Source organism: Herpailurus yagouaroundi, unplaced genomic scaffold (assembly GCF_014898765.1).
Source record: "Herpailurus yagouaroundi ecotype Mexico unplaced genomic scaffold, PumYag 530, whole genome shotgun sequence".
Lineage (NCBI taxonomy): Eukaryota > Metazoa > Chordata > Mammalia > Carnivora > Felidae > Herpailurus > Herpailurus yagouaroundi.
The window spans coordinates 5,870,719-5,888,589 of record NW_024412747.1 but is presented as its reverse complement, the minus strand read 5'-3'; the positions used below and the strand labels follow the sequence as shown (position 1 = coordinate 5,888,589).

The 17,871-nt window shown below is 46.2% G+C and overlaps 1 protein-coding gene across 1 annotated transcript in view; it reads left to right on the top strand.

Annotated features, from left to right (window-relative positions):
• KCNK1 (potassium two pore domain channel subfamily K member 1) overlaps positions 1-13,722 on the top strand; it is a 55,473-nt gene extending 41,751 nt beyond the window's left edge. Inside the window, exons 2-3 of the mRNA XM_040465033.1 lie at positions 8,979-9,374; positions 12,456-13,722. Coding sequence (XP_040320967.1) covers positions 8,979-9,374; positions 12,456-12,715 — 656 coding nt within the window. The 3' untranslated portion in view covers positions 12,716-13,722. The remainder of the gene's footprint in view (positions 1-8,978; positions 9,375-12,455) is intronic.
• Positions 13,723-17,871: the final 4,149 nt, after the last annotated feature.

The window sequence follows — 17,871 nt, the reverse complement described above, 5'->3', positions numbered from 1 at the left end:
ACTCTGGGACAGACCTAAGACAATGACCGCAGGGCTTGAGCTAACCCCCCCCCGGGCTTCCCCCCCCCCCCCCCCCCCCCCCCCCCCGTAGCCTGGGGCCACTGGATCACCTGGGCAGGGCGGGAGAGTTTCTGGAAGCCCGGGGTTGGGTTAGCTCAAGCCCTGCGGTCATTGTCTTAGGTCTGTCCCAGAGTATTCTTCTCTTTGGAAGTATCCAGGGATTTCTCCAGCTTTTATTTCCCACGTAATCCGCCGTCACCCCTTTCTGTTTTCCCTTCGTCCTCCTCACCACAGCCCCGAGGGCCAGATTGAAAAGATCCCGTAAACGCAGGGTTCAGATCTGCCTCCCTCACATGCTCACAGTTAGAACTAATTGCATAGTCTCTTTTCTGTAAAAGAGGGACTTGCGTGCTTATCTCCAAGGGCTGGTATGAAGATTAAAGGAGATGGTGTTTATAAATCGCCCAGCATGGTGCCTGGGGCTCACACACCAAGCACTTCTCCTTACTTTTCTCTCTGGAACACTCTGCCCAGGTCTGCAAGGGCAACCCAGAATTAACAAGTAACAAACCTGGGGAGAATTTAAAGGTTCTAGGAGTTCAGTGCACAGAAGTTAGTTTCTTCATGGACCATGTTCTCTGACTTTTTTCCAAAATGCTCTCTGGCACGTCTCTCGGTCCCTCTATCCAGACCGCTCCATCTTCCTGGTTTGGTTACTAGAACAGGCCCCTCAGGCTTGGCACTGCTCTGGGCATGCCTTTCCAGAACTAGGCTCCTGCTTTGCTGTCCTGTATTATTTCTTTTCAAGTTGATGCTTTGATCTCTTGGGGCCTTGCTGATCCAGAAGGAACCACCCTTCGCAGGGTTAACTAATTTTAGATAATAAAGGGCTTCTCTGTGAGCACACCTTTCATATACAGCCCAACCAGGCGAGAGCCCACACCCCTAAGCACCTCCTTTCTGGGGCTCTCACCCTCCAAGCTACTGTCCTGCTGCCCTAGTGACCCCGGGGCCAGATGCTAGACAACTAGGGCCAGCCTCTGTGCCCCCACATCCACTGACATTATTCAGACCAGCCAATCCTAAGCCTGCTTACCATGCCTTTCCTGTTCCTTCCTGGGGGAAACCCAAGAAATGTGACTGCTTGGGATTCTGGGAAAGCTGTACTAAAAAGGTGACATAATTTGGTTATAATCTCATGGTGGGTAGTGGGTCATGTGACCTAACAAAGCCCTTCAAACGCACTGCTCAACATGTGGGACAATTGAACAAGCTGGAGTTTGGGAAGGTAGAGATTATCACCTGATTTTTTTTTTTTTTCCACAGGGAGCAGGTGTAATTATGATGATAAGCAAAAAATGCCCTTGGCCGATTGTTCTCTGTGCCTCTACTAGGGTAACTTACAGCATCTTCCTGCAAGGGTTCCCGAATCATAACCGAACAATGTGACTGGCCTCGTCAGCACCTTGACAAAGTTAGGCTCACGAGGGAAGACGGTGGATCGGAAGCCAGGCTGTCCACCAGGTGCTTACCTGCTCATCAGCAGTGGCCGGAAAGAGGATGGGTCGTTTGAAAATGTTATGGAGCACGCTCACTTCTGTCTCCTAACTACAGTTTTATGAAGCCAGGCTTGTGAGAATTATGCAGAGGGCAGTGTGAGAGAAGACATGACAGGGACACAGGCCTTTAAAAATGAGGGAGAAACAGTTCTAGAAATAGGAAAAAAGAAACACATCAAAGAATCATTGTAATTTGAAATCTAGAGCTTAAAAGGTTGTGTAAGGAATCGCAAAACTAAATACTCAAACAGTGCTCGGGAGAATGTATAGCAGTGAAACAGTAAGGATCAAGGAGAGTCAGGTATTAGGATTATTAGTTTGGAGGGGGTAAAATGTTTTAGAGTCCCAGGAAACTGGTGATGCTTCAGAAAGAAAGCATCCATAACAGGAATTCCTAAGTTGGCCAAACTACTTAAAGTTTAAAATGAGAAAATTTAATGGGGTGCCTGGGTGGCTCAGTCGGTTCAGCATCCGACTTTGGCTCAGGTCATGATCTCACAGTTCGTGAGTTCAAGTCCCGCGTTGGGCTCTGTGCTGATGGCTCAGAGCCTGGAACTGCTTCCGATTCTGTGTTTCCCTCTCTTTGCTCCTCCCCCGCTTGTGCTCTGTCTTTCTCTCTCTCAAAAATGAATAAACATCAAAAAAACTAAAATACAATGAGAAAATTAACTATTTTGCAGTTGGGTAATAACAGGTAGAAAACTGTGAAAAACTGCGTATTCCATCAGAATCATCAAAAACCAAACGGAGTTGTTTATATGTGAACAGATTATATGTTGACTCTAGGATGCCAAGAGGGAAAAAATGGTAGTATCATCAGCCAAGTAAACAAAAAACCAGACACATAAAAGTGAGCCCAGGTGGAAGGGCCCGAGGGAAGCGAGTTCTCACCCAGAAGTCCCAGTCCCTGCATACTCGTGCCAGAAAAGGAGTTAGGTTATGCCAGCACCACCTAGGAACTGGGTGTGTCAACCCCCAGGAATGGCCTCTGCTGGGAGCTGGTATATTCTTCGTGCAGTGTAGAATTTATTCTTAGGTTTCTGCTAATAAGCTTTCTTCTGAGCTGGAAACGTGAGTAGCACACAAGGCGAGAAGGGAATGTTGGTGATCACAAGATCACAACTCACCACTGTGTGCTGCTCTTACCAAGGACCGGAGTACCCTAACGAAGCTGCTTTTGACCTGGAGGTTTGGCCAAGGAGACTTCGCCTTCACTGTCATTTTTTTTGAAACTTTCACAACGAAAATGTACTTATGCATTGAGTAAGTGATCATTTTTACTTTAACTATTACCTGATATGTATATTATAAATACTCTCTCTCTATATATTGTACATTCTTGGGACTATAACCAATCCTCTGGGCCACTGGACAGCCTGTCTTATTTAACCGGTGTCTCTGCAGGTATATGTTTGTTTACAGACAGGGATTCCACACAGGTTATCGACGTGTAAGCTTAACAGTGGAATGGGAAGATAAGAATTTTAGTGAACCTTTTTCTGTGCTTCTATCCCTGATACTAGTTATTGCTGCAGACACTCTGCTTTCCAAGGTCGCCCCTAACTTGTTCTGATTTCGTGTTTTTCTCTCATTTTCTCAGTCCTCTTCTCCATTTCTCCACTGATGACCCTGCCATTTACCCAGGTGGTCCACTGGAATTCGAGAACATGGGGCTCACCTGGCTTGTGCTCACACTCCATGGCCCTTATAGGTTTTGTGCTGACCTGCCCCTGATACCTGCAGCATTACCCAGGCTCCGCGTTCCCCCGCCCACTCGCTGTGCTGTCCTTTGTCCCTGCTGATCACCATTTCCCTTCCTCCTGCCCTATCCTGAGGCTCATTTTCTCATAGGCAGCCCCATGGAGCCACAGGCCAGACATGGCGCCCTTTTGCGGTGATGGCCAACGCTGCCTCTTGGTCACCACGAGCTCCTGAGAAATAACGTTAGGACTTGAGTTGGCTTTAGAGGCATCATTGACCTTTGTATCAAAATGGATGATACAAATGGAAAGATTGTGGGCTCTATTTATTTATTTTTTGACTTCAAATAAGTGGTCTAAGCTCTCAGAAACTCAAGTGTTCTCATCTGTAAAGTATGTATAATAACCCTTGGATTTGAATCTTGTCATGCAATTTGCAATTCTGCATACACTCAGACACACACATGGCAAGTGGCCCTGTTGGAGATTTTGAGCTCACCTACATCCTTTCTAGCACCTCAGTCTCCACAGGCTGATGGATATGTGGCAGGGGCCCCTTCACCCTCATTACCATTTCTAACTGCTCTTCCACAGCGCTGCCATTTTGGGTTGAAACTCGCATTGCAAAACGTGCAGGGTGCTCCCACCTGTGACATTCAGGCCATTTGCTAGGATCCTGTAGTTTTTTGTTTTTTTTGTTTTTTTTTTTTTTTTTAATTTTTTTTTCAACGTTTATTTATTTTTGGGACAGAGCATGAACGGGGGAGGGGCAGAGAGAGAGGGGGACACAGAATCAGAAACAGGCTCCAGGCTCTGAGCCATCAGCCCAGAGCCTGACGCGGGGCTCAAACTCACGGACCGCGAGATCGTGACCTGGCTGAAGTCAGACACTTAACCGACTGCGCCACCCAGGCGCCCCGGATCCTGTAGTTTTTAAGTGCAGTGTGTTGATACAGCCCATCTCTCAGAATGGTCACTCCAAGGTAAAGGATCAGAGCAGTGACCTAACTAGGAACACCGCTGCCTCTCTCTCTTGGGACGTTAGCAGGAAACCATCTGTGATTGAGTAGAATCAACAAGAAGCCTCCGAAAGATACTAAAAGAACGGGCTCCTAAACATAAACAAGAAAAGCATGGCCATTTGCACCGCCAGTGACTTCTCACTTCTGTTCCCTCTTACCATCCGTGCCTCCTTCATCGCATGAAGTGAATGTAGCCCACTGTCAGGTTTTGCCGATATTTCTCTTCAAGTCTGTTTAGATTCCCCTGGAGTCTTCTCTCCCTTGTAAGCAACTTCGGTTATAAGCAAAGTAACAGAAGCTGTGCATTCCCTGCCCTGTAGCTACATGGATGGAAGGGATGAACAGAGTTTATCCCCGTGCGAATCTTTGGAAAACATTGCTGTAAAGCAATGAACTGTGAAGACCTATTGTGTGCAAGGTATCTAGAAGTCAACCACTTACTGACGCTGTGGAGCAAAAATTTACTTCAGGCAAAGTCAACGTGACCAGAAGCCTGTTTGTTGCCACTTAGTGAATTTCTGGCCCTCCCAAATTTGAAGTCACTTACAACCCCAGTGTTAATTGCTCTCGGTGGACTGGATGACCCTGTGGTTGGGGAACCCGGAGAGCTTTATAGTAGAAAAGGACCTGATTTCCCCATCAGGGGCTCATGGTCTACTGGGAAAGAGATTAGCCAATAAGCAAAAGCCAGGACTGCAAATGAATACTTGTTTTAGAGGAGAGGAAACACTGTAATTTATTTCAGTATGTCTACTGGGGTGGATTTCAGAAGCCGAGTTTCTTCTTTTGTAGATTTTTTTTAAGCAGGTATCAAACTAACTTGATGGAAAATGTAAGCGTTGTACGACATCATACTAGAGAATGTGAGTAAATGACAATATTTATTCTCTGTGCAGGGTCACAAGAGGTAGCAGTAAGCTGTACCTCTCCCAAACACATCTGATAGGTGGGAGGAAGTTGCCTCATGGTGACTTGCTGTAATGAACTGAACAAGAGCCCACAAAGGTTCTCTGTCTTGTACTCCATTCGGGAGGACTTAAATACCAGAAAAGCCAGAAGGCCCAGATCCAGCATGGCATAGCCCCAGATTGGATGTTAGCTAGCAGAGCATGACGGCTGTCATAGTAAGAGTGGCCAAACGGGAAGCCATATTTACTAGGACACTATCATATGTAGGACTCTCCCCGCTCCATTATACATACACTCCTACGATGCCCAAAAGTACGTGAATAGCCTCAGAAAATTCAAAGAACACCAAATATGTGAGGTTTATTAAAATTTTGCTACATTCTTCATAGTTTATAATGGATTTGAATATAATTATGAGATTTTTAAATACGAACTTTGCTTCATGATTTACCTGGGGGGTTCAGTTGACTGAACTTGAGTAGACTATTCACCACTTCATTAAAATTCAGTAGCACTGAAGGTTGGTTTCCATGTGATGCATTAAGCTGGCTATTGCCAAAGAATTGCCGTGCAATGGATTCCCCAATATAGCCTGTACCGAAAGCGTAGAGAATACCAATGAAATGCAAATTTAACAGTTCGTCTTCCATTAACAAAAAATTATTTATGTAAACACCAGGAGAAGAAACGGGCTTTCAGTAAGCAATCTACATGCTGCTGATTTTAAATCTCTTAGCGGAAACAGATTGCTGGCACAAACACGCATTTACTGCGGAGAGAGATGTAGAGTCTCGCAATGAAGATCTCCGTTGCTCGGGGATAATGTTTTAGGAAATGGAGATTCAGTCAGTTAACGTTCTAATGAAAAGAGCTGTTGTCATTTGGAAGTGAAAATCACACCCCAACATATTTTAAAACTAGACATTTGTTTACTTTTGTTCCCTACTAGCAGCGAAATCAGGTACTGTGTTAGAGCAGATGGCACAGGAGAGGTGGGCTGCAGGAAACTGATGTGTTCTACTATCTGCAGAACAGATACTTTTTGAAAACACTACCACGACCCATAATACAGTCGTGGACTTAAGGGCTTTGGGCGAGTCCCGCTGATGTGCGCCGCCTTCCATCTCCTCCACAAAATCCCTGCCACGGTGGACGCCCTCCCCGGCGTCCCTGTCGGGCTCCTCGGTCTCCTAGCACTTGCACAGGCCCAGAACCAAGTCTGCCATCACTTTCCAGGGGCTTTGTTACGATTGAGTAAGATGGCCTTTCCAAGAGATCTCTGAGCACGGGAACACCCCTCCCGATGCCTCGCTTCTCTTGCGGCGGTTACTAGCCCCGGTCTCCCGTCGTGTGGCAGCTTTGCTCAGTCTTCAGAGTAAACAGTCACTTCCTCCTGCTTCCTTCTGTGGCATGAACATCATTTGGCACGCTGGCCCCATTTTCCTGCTCTTCCCCGGATGCCTCCACCTGTCCCCTTCCCTCTCTACCGCACCCCGACCCAGCGCGCCACGCCGGGAGCAGTCGGGTGTGCAAAGGCCACACGGCTCTGGGCCCTGAGGCTCACTCAGAACGACTGTTCCTAACGCTTTTGAGAATCTAAGATTCCAGAATGTCGTCACAGAAAAATGGACAGGTGGGTGGACCCACTGCAAACAATTTCAGCAGGTTTCTGGGACTCCCTGCGGCGCATTCATAACTGGAGTGCCTTCTGGGCCAGCAGATAACCTCCTGACGGTTGTGTTGACATCGTGCGGGGGCAGAACCGGGAAAGCTTCCATCACCCATACCTGGGCCCTACCCCAGCAGGTGCCACAGAGCAGGGAATCGCGGCATCTAGAGCCGAAGGGTTTTCAGAGTTGTTTATTTTTAAGGGGGATACGTTTTAGAAATCAGGGTTTGAAAGAACTTTTCAGTCGTGACCACACATAGGAGGTTTCTTCAGAACCCAGCTCCACAAAAAACTGCGTTTAAAAAAAAATTTTTTTTAATGTTTATTTATTTTTGACAGAGAGACAGAGCATGAGCGGGGGAGGGGCCGAGAGCGAGGGAGACACAGAATCCAAAGCAGGCTCCAGGCTCGGAGCTGTCAGCACAGAGCCCGACGTGGAGCTCGAACTCATGACCTGCGAGATCATGACCTGAGCCAAAGTCAGACGCTCAACCGACTGAGCCACCCAGGAGCCCCCAAAACTGCGTTTTGTTGGCTTTTTCCTGAACTGACTTGTTGGGGCCTGTTAGGCCTTTCAGGATGAAGTGCTCCTGAAATTTTAAAAACAGGACACAGAGGGGCACCAGAGTGGCTCAGTCAGTTGAGTGTTGGACTTCGGCTGAGGTCACGATCTCGCCGTTCACGGTTTCGAGCCCCATGTCAAGCTCTGTGCTGACAGCTCAGAGCCTGGAGCCTGCTTCGGATTTCTGTGGCTCCCTCGCTCTCTGACCTTCCCCTTCTCACACTTTGTCTCTCTGTCTCAAAAATAAGTAAACATTAAAAAAAATTTTTTTTAAAACAAACAAAAAAAAATAGTACACAGAGCCTCAGCCCCCTGGATTCTCTCTTGCCAGCATTTGTTGGACAAAGAGTCTTTTGAATGGCTTAATTTTGGCATGATTCAAACCTAGTGGAAAGCCAAACAGACCTCTGTTTTGACCATTGGCCCTAATGTGTTTTTTTTCTTTAATGTTTGTTTAAGGGAACTTATGGCATCTTGGAACCTTCAGAAATAACAAAGAGGGAGTAAAGGCTAAAAAAGGTTACAGTTGGGGGCATGGGTGGCTCAGTCGGTTAAGCATCCGACTCTTGGTTTTGGCTCAGGTCGTGATCTCACGGATTGTAGGTTCAAGCCCTGCATCAGGCTCTGCGCTGAGGGTACGGAGCCCGCTTGGGATTCTGTCTCCCTCTCTCTCTGCTCCTCCCCACCTTGCTCTCTATCTCTGTCTCTCTCTCAAAAATAAATAAACGTTAAAAAATTTTTTTAAAAAGGTTACAGTCTCTGAATATGCCATTTAGCCAGATAATGGAGCAAAATATTTTAAAAGAAACGTTCCATCCTGTGGCTTGGTGTGCTTAAATCTTAATTTTTTCTTCTTTTGTGATGTCTTTATCTTCATGGAGTCTTCTTTGCCTGCCCATAGTTCAGCCGTCCCTGTTAGAACTCTAGTTCTGTGAGCAGTCTGTTTTGGATGCAAGTGTAGACTGGTGTTTGGATACTAATGAGGATCCTGGGAGGCAGGGGTGGAGGGGCATATCTCGTGTGTTTTCCCTGCTGGTCTAGGACAATGGGCATCAGCCCCTTCTCACACAGAACCTCTGTCTATTCCAGCCTGACAGCAAATTCAAAACCAGACTCGGATGTGTTGGAAAGAGCTGGTCAGGTTTTATCAAGGGCAATAGCATCCTCTGTTGAATTTTACTGCAGTAAAAATTCTGATGGAGCCTTTAAAGTATCAGACCCTTTGGGGAGCCTGGGCGGCTCAGTCGGTTAAGTGTCCAACTTCAGCTCAGGTCATGATCTCATGGTTCGTGATTCAAGCCCCGCGTCGGGCTCTGTGCTGATGGCTCAGAGCCTGGAGCCTGCTTCAGGTTCTGTGTCTCCCTCTCTCTGCCCCTCCTCTGCTTGTGTTCTCTGTCTCTTTCTCTCTCTCTCTCTCTCTCTCTCAAAAATAAATAAACATAAAAAAAAAAGTATCAGACCCGAAGACTGGTTCTTTGCCTAGGTTTGAGGGGGCAGGGGTGGGTGGCAGGCACTTGTCATTTACAGATGTGTTTTCCGGCCCCCTCTTCCTTGCAGGTTATGGCCACACTGTGCCCTTGTCAGATGGAGGTAAGGCCTTCTGCATCATCTACTCGGTCATCGGCATCCCGTTCACCCTCCTGTTCCTGACAGCAGTGGTCCAGCGTGTCACCATCCATGTCACCCGCAGGCCTGTCCTCTACTTCCATGTCCGCTGGGGCTTCTCCAAGCAGGTGGTGGCCATCGTCCACGCCGTTCTCCTCGGGTTTGTCACCGTGTCCTGCTTCTTCTTCATCCCGGCGGCCGTGTTCTCCATCCTGGAGGATGACTGGAACTTTCTGGAGTCGTTTTATTTTTGTTTTATTTCCCTGAGCACCATCGGCCTAGGGGATTACGTTCCTGGAGAAGGCTACAATCAAAAATTCAGAGAGCTCTATAAGATTGGGATCACGTGTGAGTAGCCAGGCTCCCGGACTCTACTTCCTTGGCCTCTTTTGCTATTCCCACACCCCTCCTCACCTACCAATGAGGAGTCATTCATAAAAGCCCTGATCTCTTTTTCACTGATAAATCTGCAAACTCTTTATGCAAAAATCTTACTGCTGAGACTTACTTTTTTCCAGGTACTTAAAACTGCTGATCAGTTTCTTACTAATAACATGACTGATCAGTCTCTTACTAATAACATTATAAATTACAGCGTAAAAATGCACCACACAAAATATACTGGATTACCAACTTTTTTTTTTTTAATTTTTTTTTTAACGTTTATTTATTTTTGAGACAGAGAGAGACTGAGCATGAACAGGAGAGGGGCAGAGAGAGAGGAAGACACAGAATCCGAAACAGGCTCCAGGCTCTGAGCTGTCAGCACAGAGCCCGACGCGGGGCTCGAACTCACGGACCATGAGATCGTGACCTGAGCTGAAGTCGGACGCTTAACCGACCAAGCCACCCAGGCGCCCCTGGATTACCAACTTTTAATTAAAAAAAGAAAAGTTGCTATTTTTATCAAATGTTTTAAGTTCCAGAAAACTAGGGCTACAATGTAGCCCATTAGTAATCGATCATGTTCTTCAATTTACCAGGAAAATCTTAAATTCGGATAGCCAGTGGTTTACAATTTTTAAACAGTTTTTTAAAATTCAGTATGATATGGAAGGGCACCTGAGTGGCTCTGTCAGTTAAGCGTCTGACCAGCTCAGGTCATGATCTCACGGTTCGTGAGTTCGAGCCCTGCATCAGGCTGTCTGTTGTCGGCACAGAGCAGGCTTCGGATCCTCTGTCCCCCTCTGTCTCTACTCTCCCTCTGCACATTCTCTTTCTCTCTCTTTCTCCCAAGGTAAATGAGTAAGAACTTAAAATTCAGTATGATATGAAGAACTTAGAAATTCTTAATTTTTGTGTGCTCCTTTCCTATCTTTTGCATCTTGATGTATAACAGTTTGCATTTCTGCTGTCTCAAGATTTTTTCAAGACTTGACTCATGTCGTGTCTCCTAGGAAATCTTAATAGATGATCTGTCCTGGCCCTGTCTTGTAGTCTTAACCTGACAACATGCTTCGTTGAATTATGTATATTTTCACATCTCCATTAAACCACGGGCTCCCCCAGGACAGAGACTTCCCTCACAAACCCCAGTGCTTTGAACAATGCCTTGCTGCCATACGAGTTCCATAAATATTCACCAAGTGGTTACAAGGATGATTTCATATCTCCTCCAGTTACCGTAATTATTTTCAATGTCCACATAATGTTCCATCCCTGGCTATACCATAATCTAACCGTGCCACGGGGGCATTATAAATAACACTACAGTAAATATTTTTGTACGTTTACACTTTTTCTACTTTGCTGTCTTTCCAAGAAGTGGGATTGACGGCCCAAAGTGAATATGCCTGTCCTGTGACTCACAGAACACAGTGACCCGGTGCTTTCCGAATGGCATTATGAGCTCAGACTGTCCTCAGAATTATGTGGGCGTAACGGTTTCCACTCTCACAGGGTGGTATAGACCCGTAGCATTAGGGAGGGTCTTGTTGCACGTGGTACCTCTGGTAAACATTATCTCAACTTTTTTTTTTTTTCACCCATCAGGTAAAATATTACCTCCTTGTTTTAATTTAGTTTGTTTATGACTCCGAGAAGTTGAGTGTTTCTGAGACTGTGTTTGCTAGCTCTACTTTTCTCTTGGGTTTATAGTCTTCTCATAAATTCTGCCCAACTGTCGCACGCGTCAGTTTTTCACATGACGCTAAATCCTTTCGGGTCATCTTCACACTCGTAACAATATGAGCCGGGTTTTCTGGAGCCGTCTACTACATAGCATATGTGCTGACCGGAGCAAAAGAATATTCCAGAGGCATATTGGGTTGTGGATAGGGTAGAATCCCACAGTTTTTACCTGAAACCCCATGGATATTTTTTGCCAGTGCTTGATCAAGGCTTCACTAAACACTAGATAAAGGAAAAGGAGGGGAATTGTCAATGAGTTCGACAATGTCATTGCTATTTCTAAAATATACCATGCTGTCATCAAAACTTAATAGCCAAATTCTAAAGATGCTACAACCACATCTCCGTGCATTCTTGAGATAGTCCGCCTCCTCGTTCCCACTATGCCGCTCCTTCTAAGCCCGCTCATTTGTTTTCTGACAGTCCTCAAGCATTTTACCACTAGGCCATGAAATTGGAATTTTTGTTATTTTTAGTTTTCATTTCCACTTTCCTGTTCCTTTCCATGATGGAATTTTTTTTTTTTTTTTCTGGAAACCGATTTTAAATGTGTAGGAACTGAGTTAAAAGCATCATTTTCCCCTCACCAAATTCAAAGAACACCACTCAACCTGAATCAACGGGTTATCTTTTATTTCGGAGTAAGAAGCTGGCAGAGTCAACCGGTGAGTGTGGTCCGTGTGGCCCCAAAATAACTGTCCCACAATGGACAGCTTAGTGGGCAGCTGGATCCCGGTCAGGTGCAAATCGCCACACGCCAAGACCTGTTCCCCGTCTGCATCCATTCCTGGAAGGATTTTCAGTTAGCTCACTTCTCTCGCGACACTTCTTATTCGGTGGTGGAAATACTGACACGAGTATTGAGTGCTTCAGAAAGTGTCACCTTCTGTTCTGAGCACTCATGACCATCAAAAAGTCTTCTGACGTGTGTCACTGGCTTTTTGAGAGCCGCTGATTATGAGGCCGAGGTGGAGAGCCCTCCCCCGGCACGTTACCCTTGTGTGGCGGGCATTGCAGGATGCTGCTTCCCTTTAACGATGCCAGGTCAACCCCATCTTTTTGTTTCCTCAAAAATTACACCCTGGGATCCTGAGCATCCCACGTTTGCACAAGGGTAAGTCATTCTTCATTTTCCTGTGGGTAACCCGTCTTGGAGCCACGGACCTCAGAACGTTCCTAGAAATTCGGAAAGCGGCAATGACTTGATTTCACGCACAGGCTTTCCGTGGCGTCCCTTGATTCATCCGTGACTCGAGCCCACTGAGACACTGTCTTTTTTTTTTTTTTTTTCTCACTCAGGTTACCTTCTGCTTGGCCTCATTGCCATGCTGGTAGTTCTGGAAACCTTCTGCGAACTCCACGAGCTGAAAAAATTCAGGAAAATGTTCTACGTGAAGAAGGACAAGGACGAGGATCGAGTACACATCATAGAGCACGACCAGCTGTCCTTCTCGTCCATCGCAGACCAGGCAGCCGGCCCGAAGGAGGACCGGAAGCAGAACGAGCCTTTCATGGGCCCTCAATCCTCTGCCCACCCCGACGGCCCCGCAGGCAACTGAGGGCTTTGCCGTGTTGTGCGGGAGCAGCCGGGTGAGGGCAGCGAGCGAGACCCTTTGTCTTGTTTATTTGTATGAGAACGTAGACACCAAGATAGTATTTTAACAAATACCTACTGTCCAAAATATTTACAAAAAAACAAAAAACAAAAACAAAAAACAAACACACAAACCCCCCCCCAAAATAACAGAACAAAGGAAGCTTTTACTCTGGAGGACTGTCTAATATCCGAAGAAATGGGATGTGTACCTATGATTCCCATGGGACAAAATTACCTAGACTTTACTAATGGGTAAAGAATACTTGAAGAAGTGTGCTGCGGTGGAGAGAAGTGGATTTTATATTTTTAATTGGGGATTTGGGGATTTGCATTTAAATCGTTTTAGCTGATGGCTAAATAGAACATTTATATTTAAAAGGAAAAAAAAAAGAGAGAGAGAGAGAGGCATAGAGATGTGTTTTATAAATAAGTTTATGTGTACCAGTCTGCATGTGCCCATCCAAGATCATTATTTTTGTAGAATCTAACTTAAAACTACTATTTATAATGAATAGGTTGCCATTAACTGTGTACAAACAAGTCCAAATATGTTTATATCTTGTACATAGAAGGTTTAGGTCACCAGATCTCAGCATACTTCTGAACCCAAGATTGTAGATACTTTTCCTTTTGATTTCTCTTTATACTGAAGAATCGAGAGTTGCTACAATAAAATAAGGGAAATAATACACTTAGGAGTGAGTTACTGTCATATTCTACAATAAATGTTTCTACCCTTTGCATTGGAATGATACCAGATGTCTAAGATGTCTGTAAGCGTTTCTCCGGAGGTGGACAAACAATGAAGAATATGATTTGTAAAGGAAATTATTTTGTGATTCGTAGTCACCTAGTGCGAAAGCCCAGATCGTGAACACAGAAGCCCCAGATGAACAGATGCTGGCAAATTAATCAGAGAGTTTTTTAAATTTACAAGCTGACATCAATAAAAATCCTAGCTGGTTGCAATCTTTATGCTTTAATGTATCAAGGAAAGCTCTCGACTATGCAGATAATATGTAAGGACTCCTTTATAGAAACCATTACGGCAACATGTAAGTGATACACACAGAACACTTAAGAATTCTAGAAGAGAGGGGCGCCTGGGTGGCTCCGTCGGTTAAGCATCCAACTTCGGCTCAGGTCGTGATCTCACAGCTCGGGAGTTCGAGCTCCGCGTCGGGCTCTGTGCTGACAGCTCAGAGCCTGGAGCCTGTTTCAGATTCTGTGTCTCCCTTTCTCTCTGCCCCTCCCTCGCTTGTGCGCTCTCTCTCTCTCTCTCTCTCTCTCTCTCCAAAATAAACATTAAAACGTTTTTGTGGCAAGAATTCTAGAAGAGAAAAAGACCCTGCATGACAACTGATGCCCAGTGACCCCCTCACCTGCGTCTTCTCTCCCATGGGTACCTGCCTGGGAGGTGGTGCTCGAGATGTTGATAGAAATCTGTGCCCTGCTCATGAGGCAGCTGAGCAGCGCGACCTCACCTCAGGGACGTCACTCAGAAACATCTCCATGACGTGCACCCTGAGCACACAGTTACCAGCCTTGCCCTGCTGGCTGCTGGCCTTACATGAGCAGGGCCTTCTTCGTTGTAGGAGATCCCATCTGGCCTCAGAGCAACAAAGCTGTAAGAAGGATGTATCTCGGCTCCAGAGCTTTGGTGATGCTGTCAGTAGACCCCGGCTCCCCCCCTTTCCAGTGTTCAGTTCCAAACGTGTTGTTTTTCTGGATCTGGGTGATGCTGGGTGATCCAGTAACACGTTTCTGTCTGCACCCCATGCTAACCGTGTCCCCATGGTGGAGACTGCCCTTAGACGGGGTTGGTGATTGGTTAAGGAGTGGAATAGAGACTCTTTAGAAAATAGGGACATGCATCAAGGACATGATCGGGTCCGGAAAGTTCGCTGTGACCACAGTGCTTGGTATGGTGTAGGGGTGTTGAAGGATAAAAATTGCAGAAACGGTGGATTTTACACGGGGAGAGTGTCTTTATATTCAATGCGGGAAAAAAATAACTCAGGTGCCACCACCGCTTGACTAATCTGAGTGGCGAGTCCAAACTACAGAGAACGAGAAAGGGCAGAACGGGAAAACTTGGAATCAGGATGCCGTCACGTAACGAAGTGTCAAGGTCATTTTCAAAGCTTTTATGAAGCTGCAGAGAAGACACCCTTAATGCCCTTCAAATTGCTTTTGTTGTTTCTAATGTGAAGCAGGGGGTCCAAACATGGGGGGCAAGTTTTGTCTCCCGCACCCTTTTGGATGCAAACTATAAGGCAGAGTATCTTTTCTATGCTTGTCTTTTGTCCTTGACCAGTGGGCAGGTGCTGCCCTGTGGTCCGGAAAGCGGAGCGAGCTGTGAATCAGAGAACAGGGGCAGGACAAGCAGCGTGCAGCAGGCCAGCGCGGCACCTGCCAATGCTGACCTTGGAACCCTCTAGTTGGAGGTGAGCAAGGGTGCAGCTGGAAGTGGAAGTGAATACTAGCAAAGACGATTGGGAGTGATGAGTAGAGAATAAGCCCAAGGATCCAGCTCTTGCGCTAGAGTGTTCTAAATTGAGTTCTTAAGAATCTTGGGACGCCTGGGTGGCTCAGTCGGTTAAACGTCTGACTCTTGGTTTTGGCTCAGGTCATGATCTCATGGTTCTGGAGTCCAAGCCCTGCATCAGTCTCTGTGCTGACAGCGTTGAGCCTGCTTGGGATTCTCTCTCTTTCTCTCTGCCCCTCTCCTGCTCTCTCTCTCAAAATAAATTAAAAAAAAAAAAAAATCCTGTAGAAGGCCCTCGGGATAGAGAAGCGGCAGAGACCCTTGTCCTTCAAGGACAGCACTCCTGTGTGTGAGTGTTAAGTTACGTGTGTCCAGTAGGTAGGTTGACTTCGGTGCAGCAGATACGCTCAGTGTGAGCAGAGAACAGCGTGTTGGTGGAGGAAGCGTTCTTACCCTCCCAGAAGTCAGAGGCACCGCATAGTCTAGGAGCAGCCTCCAAAAGGAGGTAATAAAGGAAATACACAAAACAGACGTTTGGCCCAGATGACTCCGTGTATGAGACTGTAGTCTCCGTATGCCCCCAGGAGATTTAGAACGCCGTATGTTCAAAAGTCGAAGAGGAAGATGCGTGGGTGGGAAAAGGGAATGCTTTCCAAACAAATAAATACGATGTGACTTAAGGAAAAAACGTCTGGGAGTTATCAGATTAATAAGACACGGGGTCACTTTTCTCACCTGACAAAATCATGCCCACACTCCACAAACCAGCCTTCTGTGCCTTTTGGAAAATGGATGGGGAGATACTTACAAATCTGGAGACGTGGAAATAACTGAAAGATTCAACGCAAAACCTTTTAAACCCTTTAAAGCTATCAGTAGTACGATGTCTTCGTGAGAGTGGCGGATCTTTGCTTGGAATAAGAGTTTGTTTTCAAGTTGGCCCAACAAGCACACCCTGCAAGGTGACCGTAAGATTAGCTGTCTCCTACTCGGAATGCAGTGAGCAGGGCTTCGTGATTGTGTGGCGTATGGTACAGCCATCCCATGCCGAGGAGGGCTGTGATAAATACTGATATCCTCGAGTGAGGAAACCAGTCCTCTGGGATCGAGTTTCCGAAATGCGTACGTGGTCAACCGGATCGTGCCTTGGCAAATTTAGAAACGAAACTTCCTTGTGATGCCGAGCCTGAAATCATACGGAGCTCAGCTACGTATTTGTTGCTGCCCAGTACAATTTTCAACCTGTCTCTTTAACAGTTTTAAAGCTTTTCCCGTAGTGATGTATTCTTTTCCAAGAGTTCTACTTTATGAAAATTGGGTGCATCCGAGTGTTTTGTGTGAAGGCAAAACATGAAATTGTTTGCTGAAGACAACTTTCCAATCATTTATCTAATAGGTATTGTCAGGCCAACTCAGCTTTCTAAAATACAGTAAGAATGCAGCGTGTGGGTGGCTCAGTCAGTGAAGCTTCCGACTCTGGGTTTTGGCTCGGGTCCTGATCTCATGGTTCGTGGGATCGAGTCCCGCATCGGTCTCTGTGCTAACAGCACAGGCCTGCTGGGGATTGTCTCCCCCTCTCCTTCTACCCTTCCCTCAACTCGCTCACATGCGCTCTCTCTCTCTCTCAATAAATAAACATATAAAGCAAAACAGAGTAAGGAACCCAGAAGTAAAACTGTAAGTATTTTCACAGCCTGGCAGTGAAGCACATTTAATAAGCCAGCCCCTTTTCTTCCCTCATAGCTTACCCACACTTTGCACACCGCTCCGATAAAGTGACTGCTCTGGGTTCGAACCCACAGAGAATACAGGAGAGCAATGCTACCCAATAGTTCTCAACGTAGGAGTTAGCGTACTCTTCGTGTTGTAATTTTTGGTGGCAAAAGAATTACAAGTCTCGGTGCAAATTGGCAGGAGTCACTGGGCAGTCCTTACCTTAGGCAGCCTGAAAGTTAATGCCGTGGCTCTGTGCCTCTAAAAGCGTCCACGGTTCCTGCACCCCCCACTTGGATCCCCTGTGCCACCTGCTTGGAGAACCACGTGTTAACAGCTAGTAAGTGCACTGAGAAGGGCTGTTGAGAGCCTAACATTGAAAGGCAGACTCAGACTCAGAAAGGAACTGCCTCACAGAGCCCTCCCAGGCAGGGGCAAACAGCCCCCAGGATAGCTAGCACATTTGTTTGTTCATGTTATTTCAATATTGTAATTTTCCTAACAATGTTCAACTACTGTTTGCCTATAAAATGATTAAAATTAGGTTTTTTAAAGATTTTAAGTAATCTCTACAGACAACGTGGGGCTCGAACTCACAACCCTGAGATCAAGAATCGCATCCTCCACTGAGTCAGCCAGGCTTCCCTTAAGAGGTTTGCTTTTCTTTCTTTCTTTCTTTCTTTCTTTCTTTTTTAATGTTTATTTATTTTTGAGAGAGAGAGATAGAGTGTGAGCGGGAAAGGGGCAGAGAGAGAGGGAGACACAGAATCCGAAGCAGGCTCCAGGCTCTGAGCCGTCAGCACAGAGCCCGACATGGGGCTGGAACCCACGAGCCACGAGACCATGACCTGAGCTGAAGTCGGACACTTAACCAACTGAGCCATCCAGACACCCCAAGAGGCTTGCTTCTTAAATAT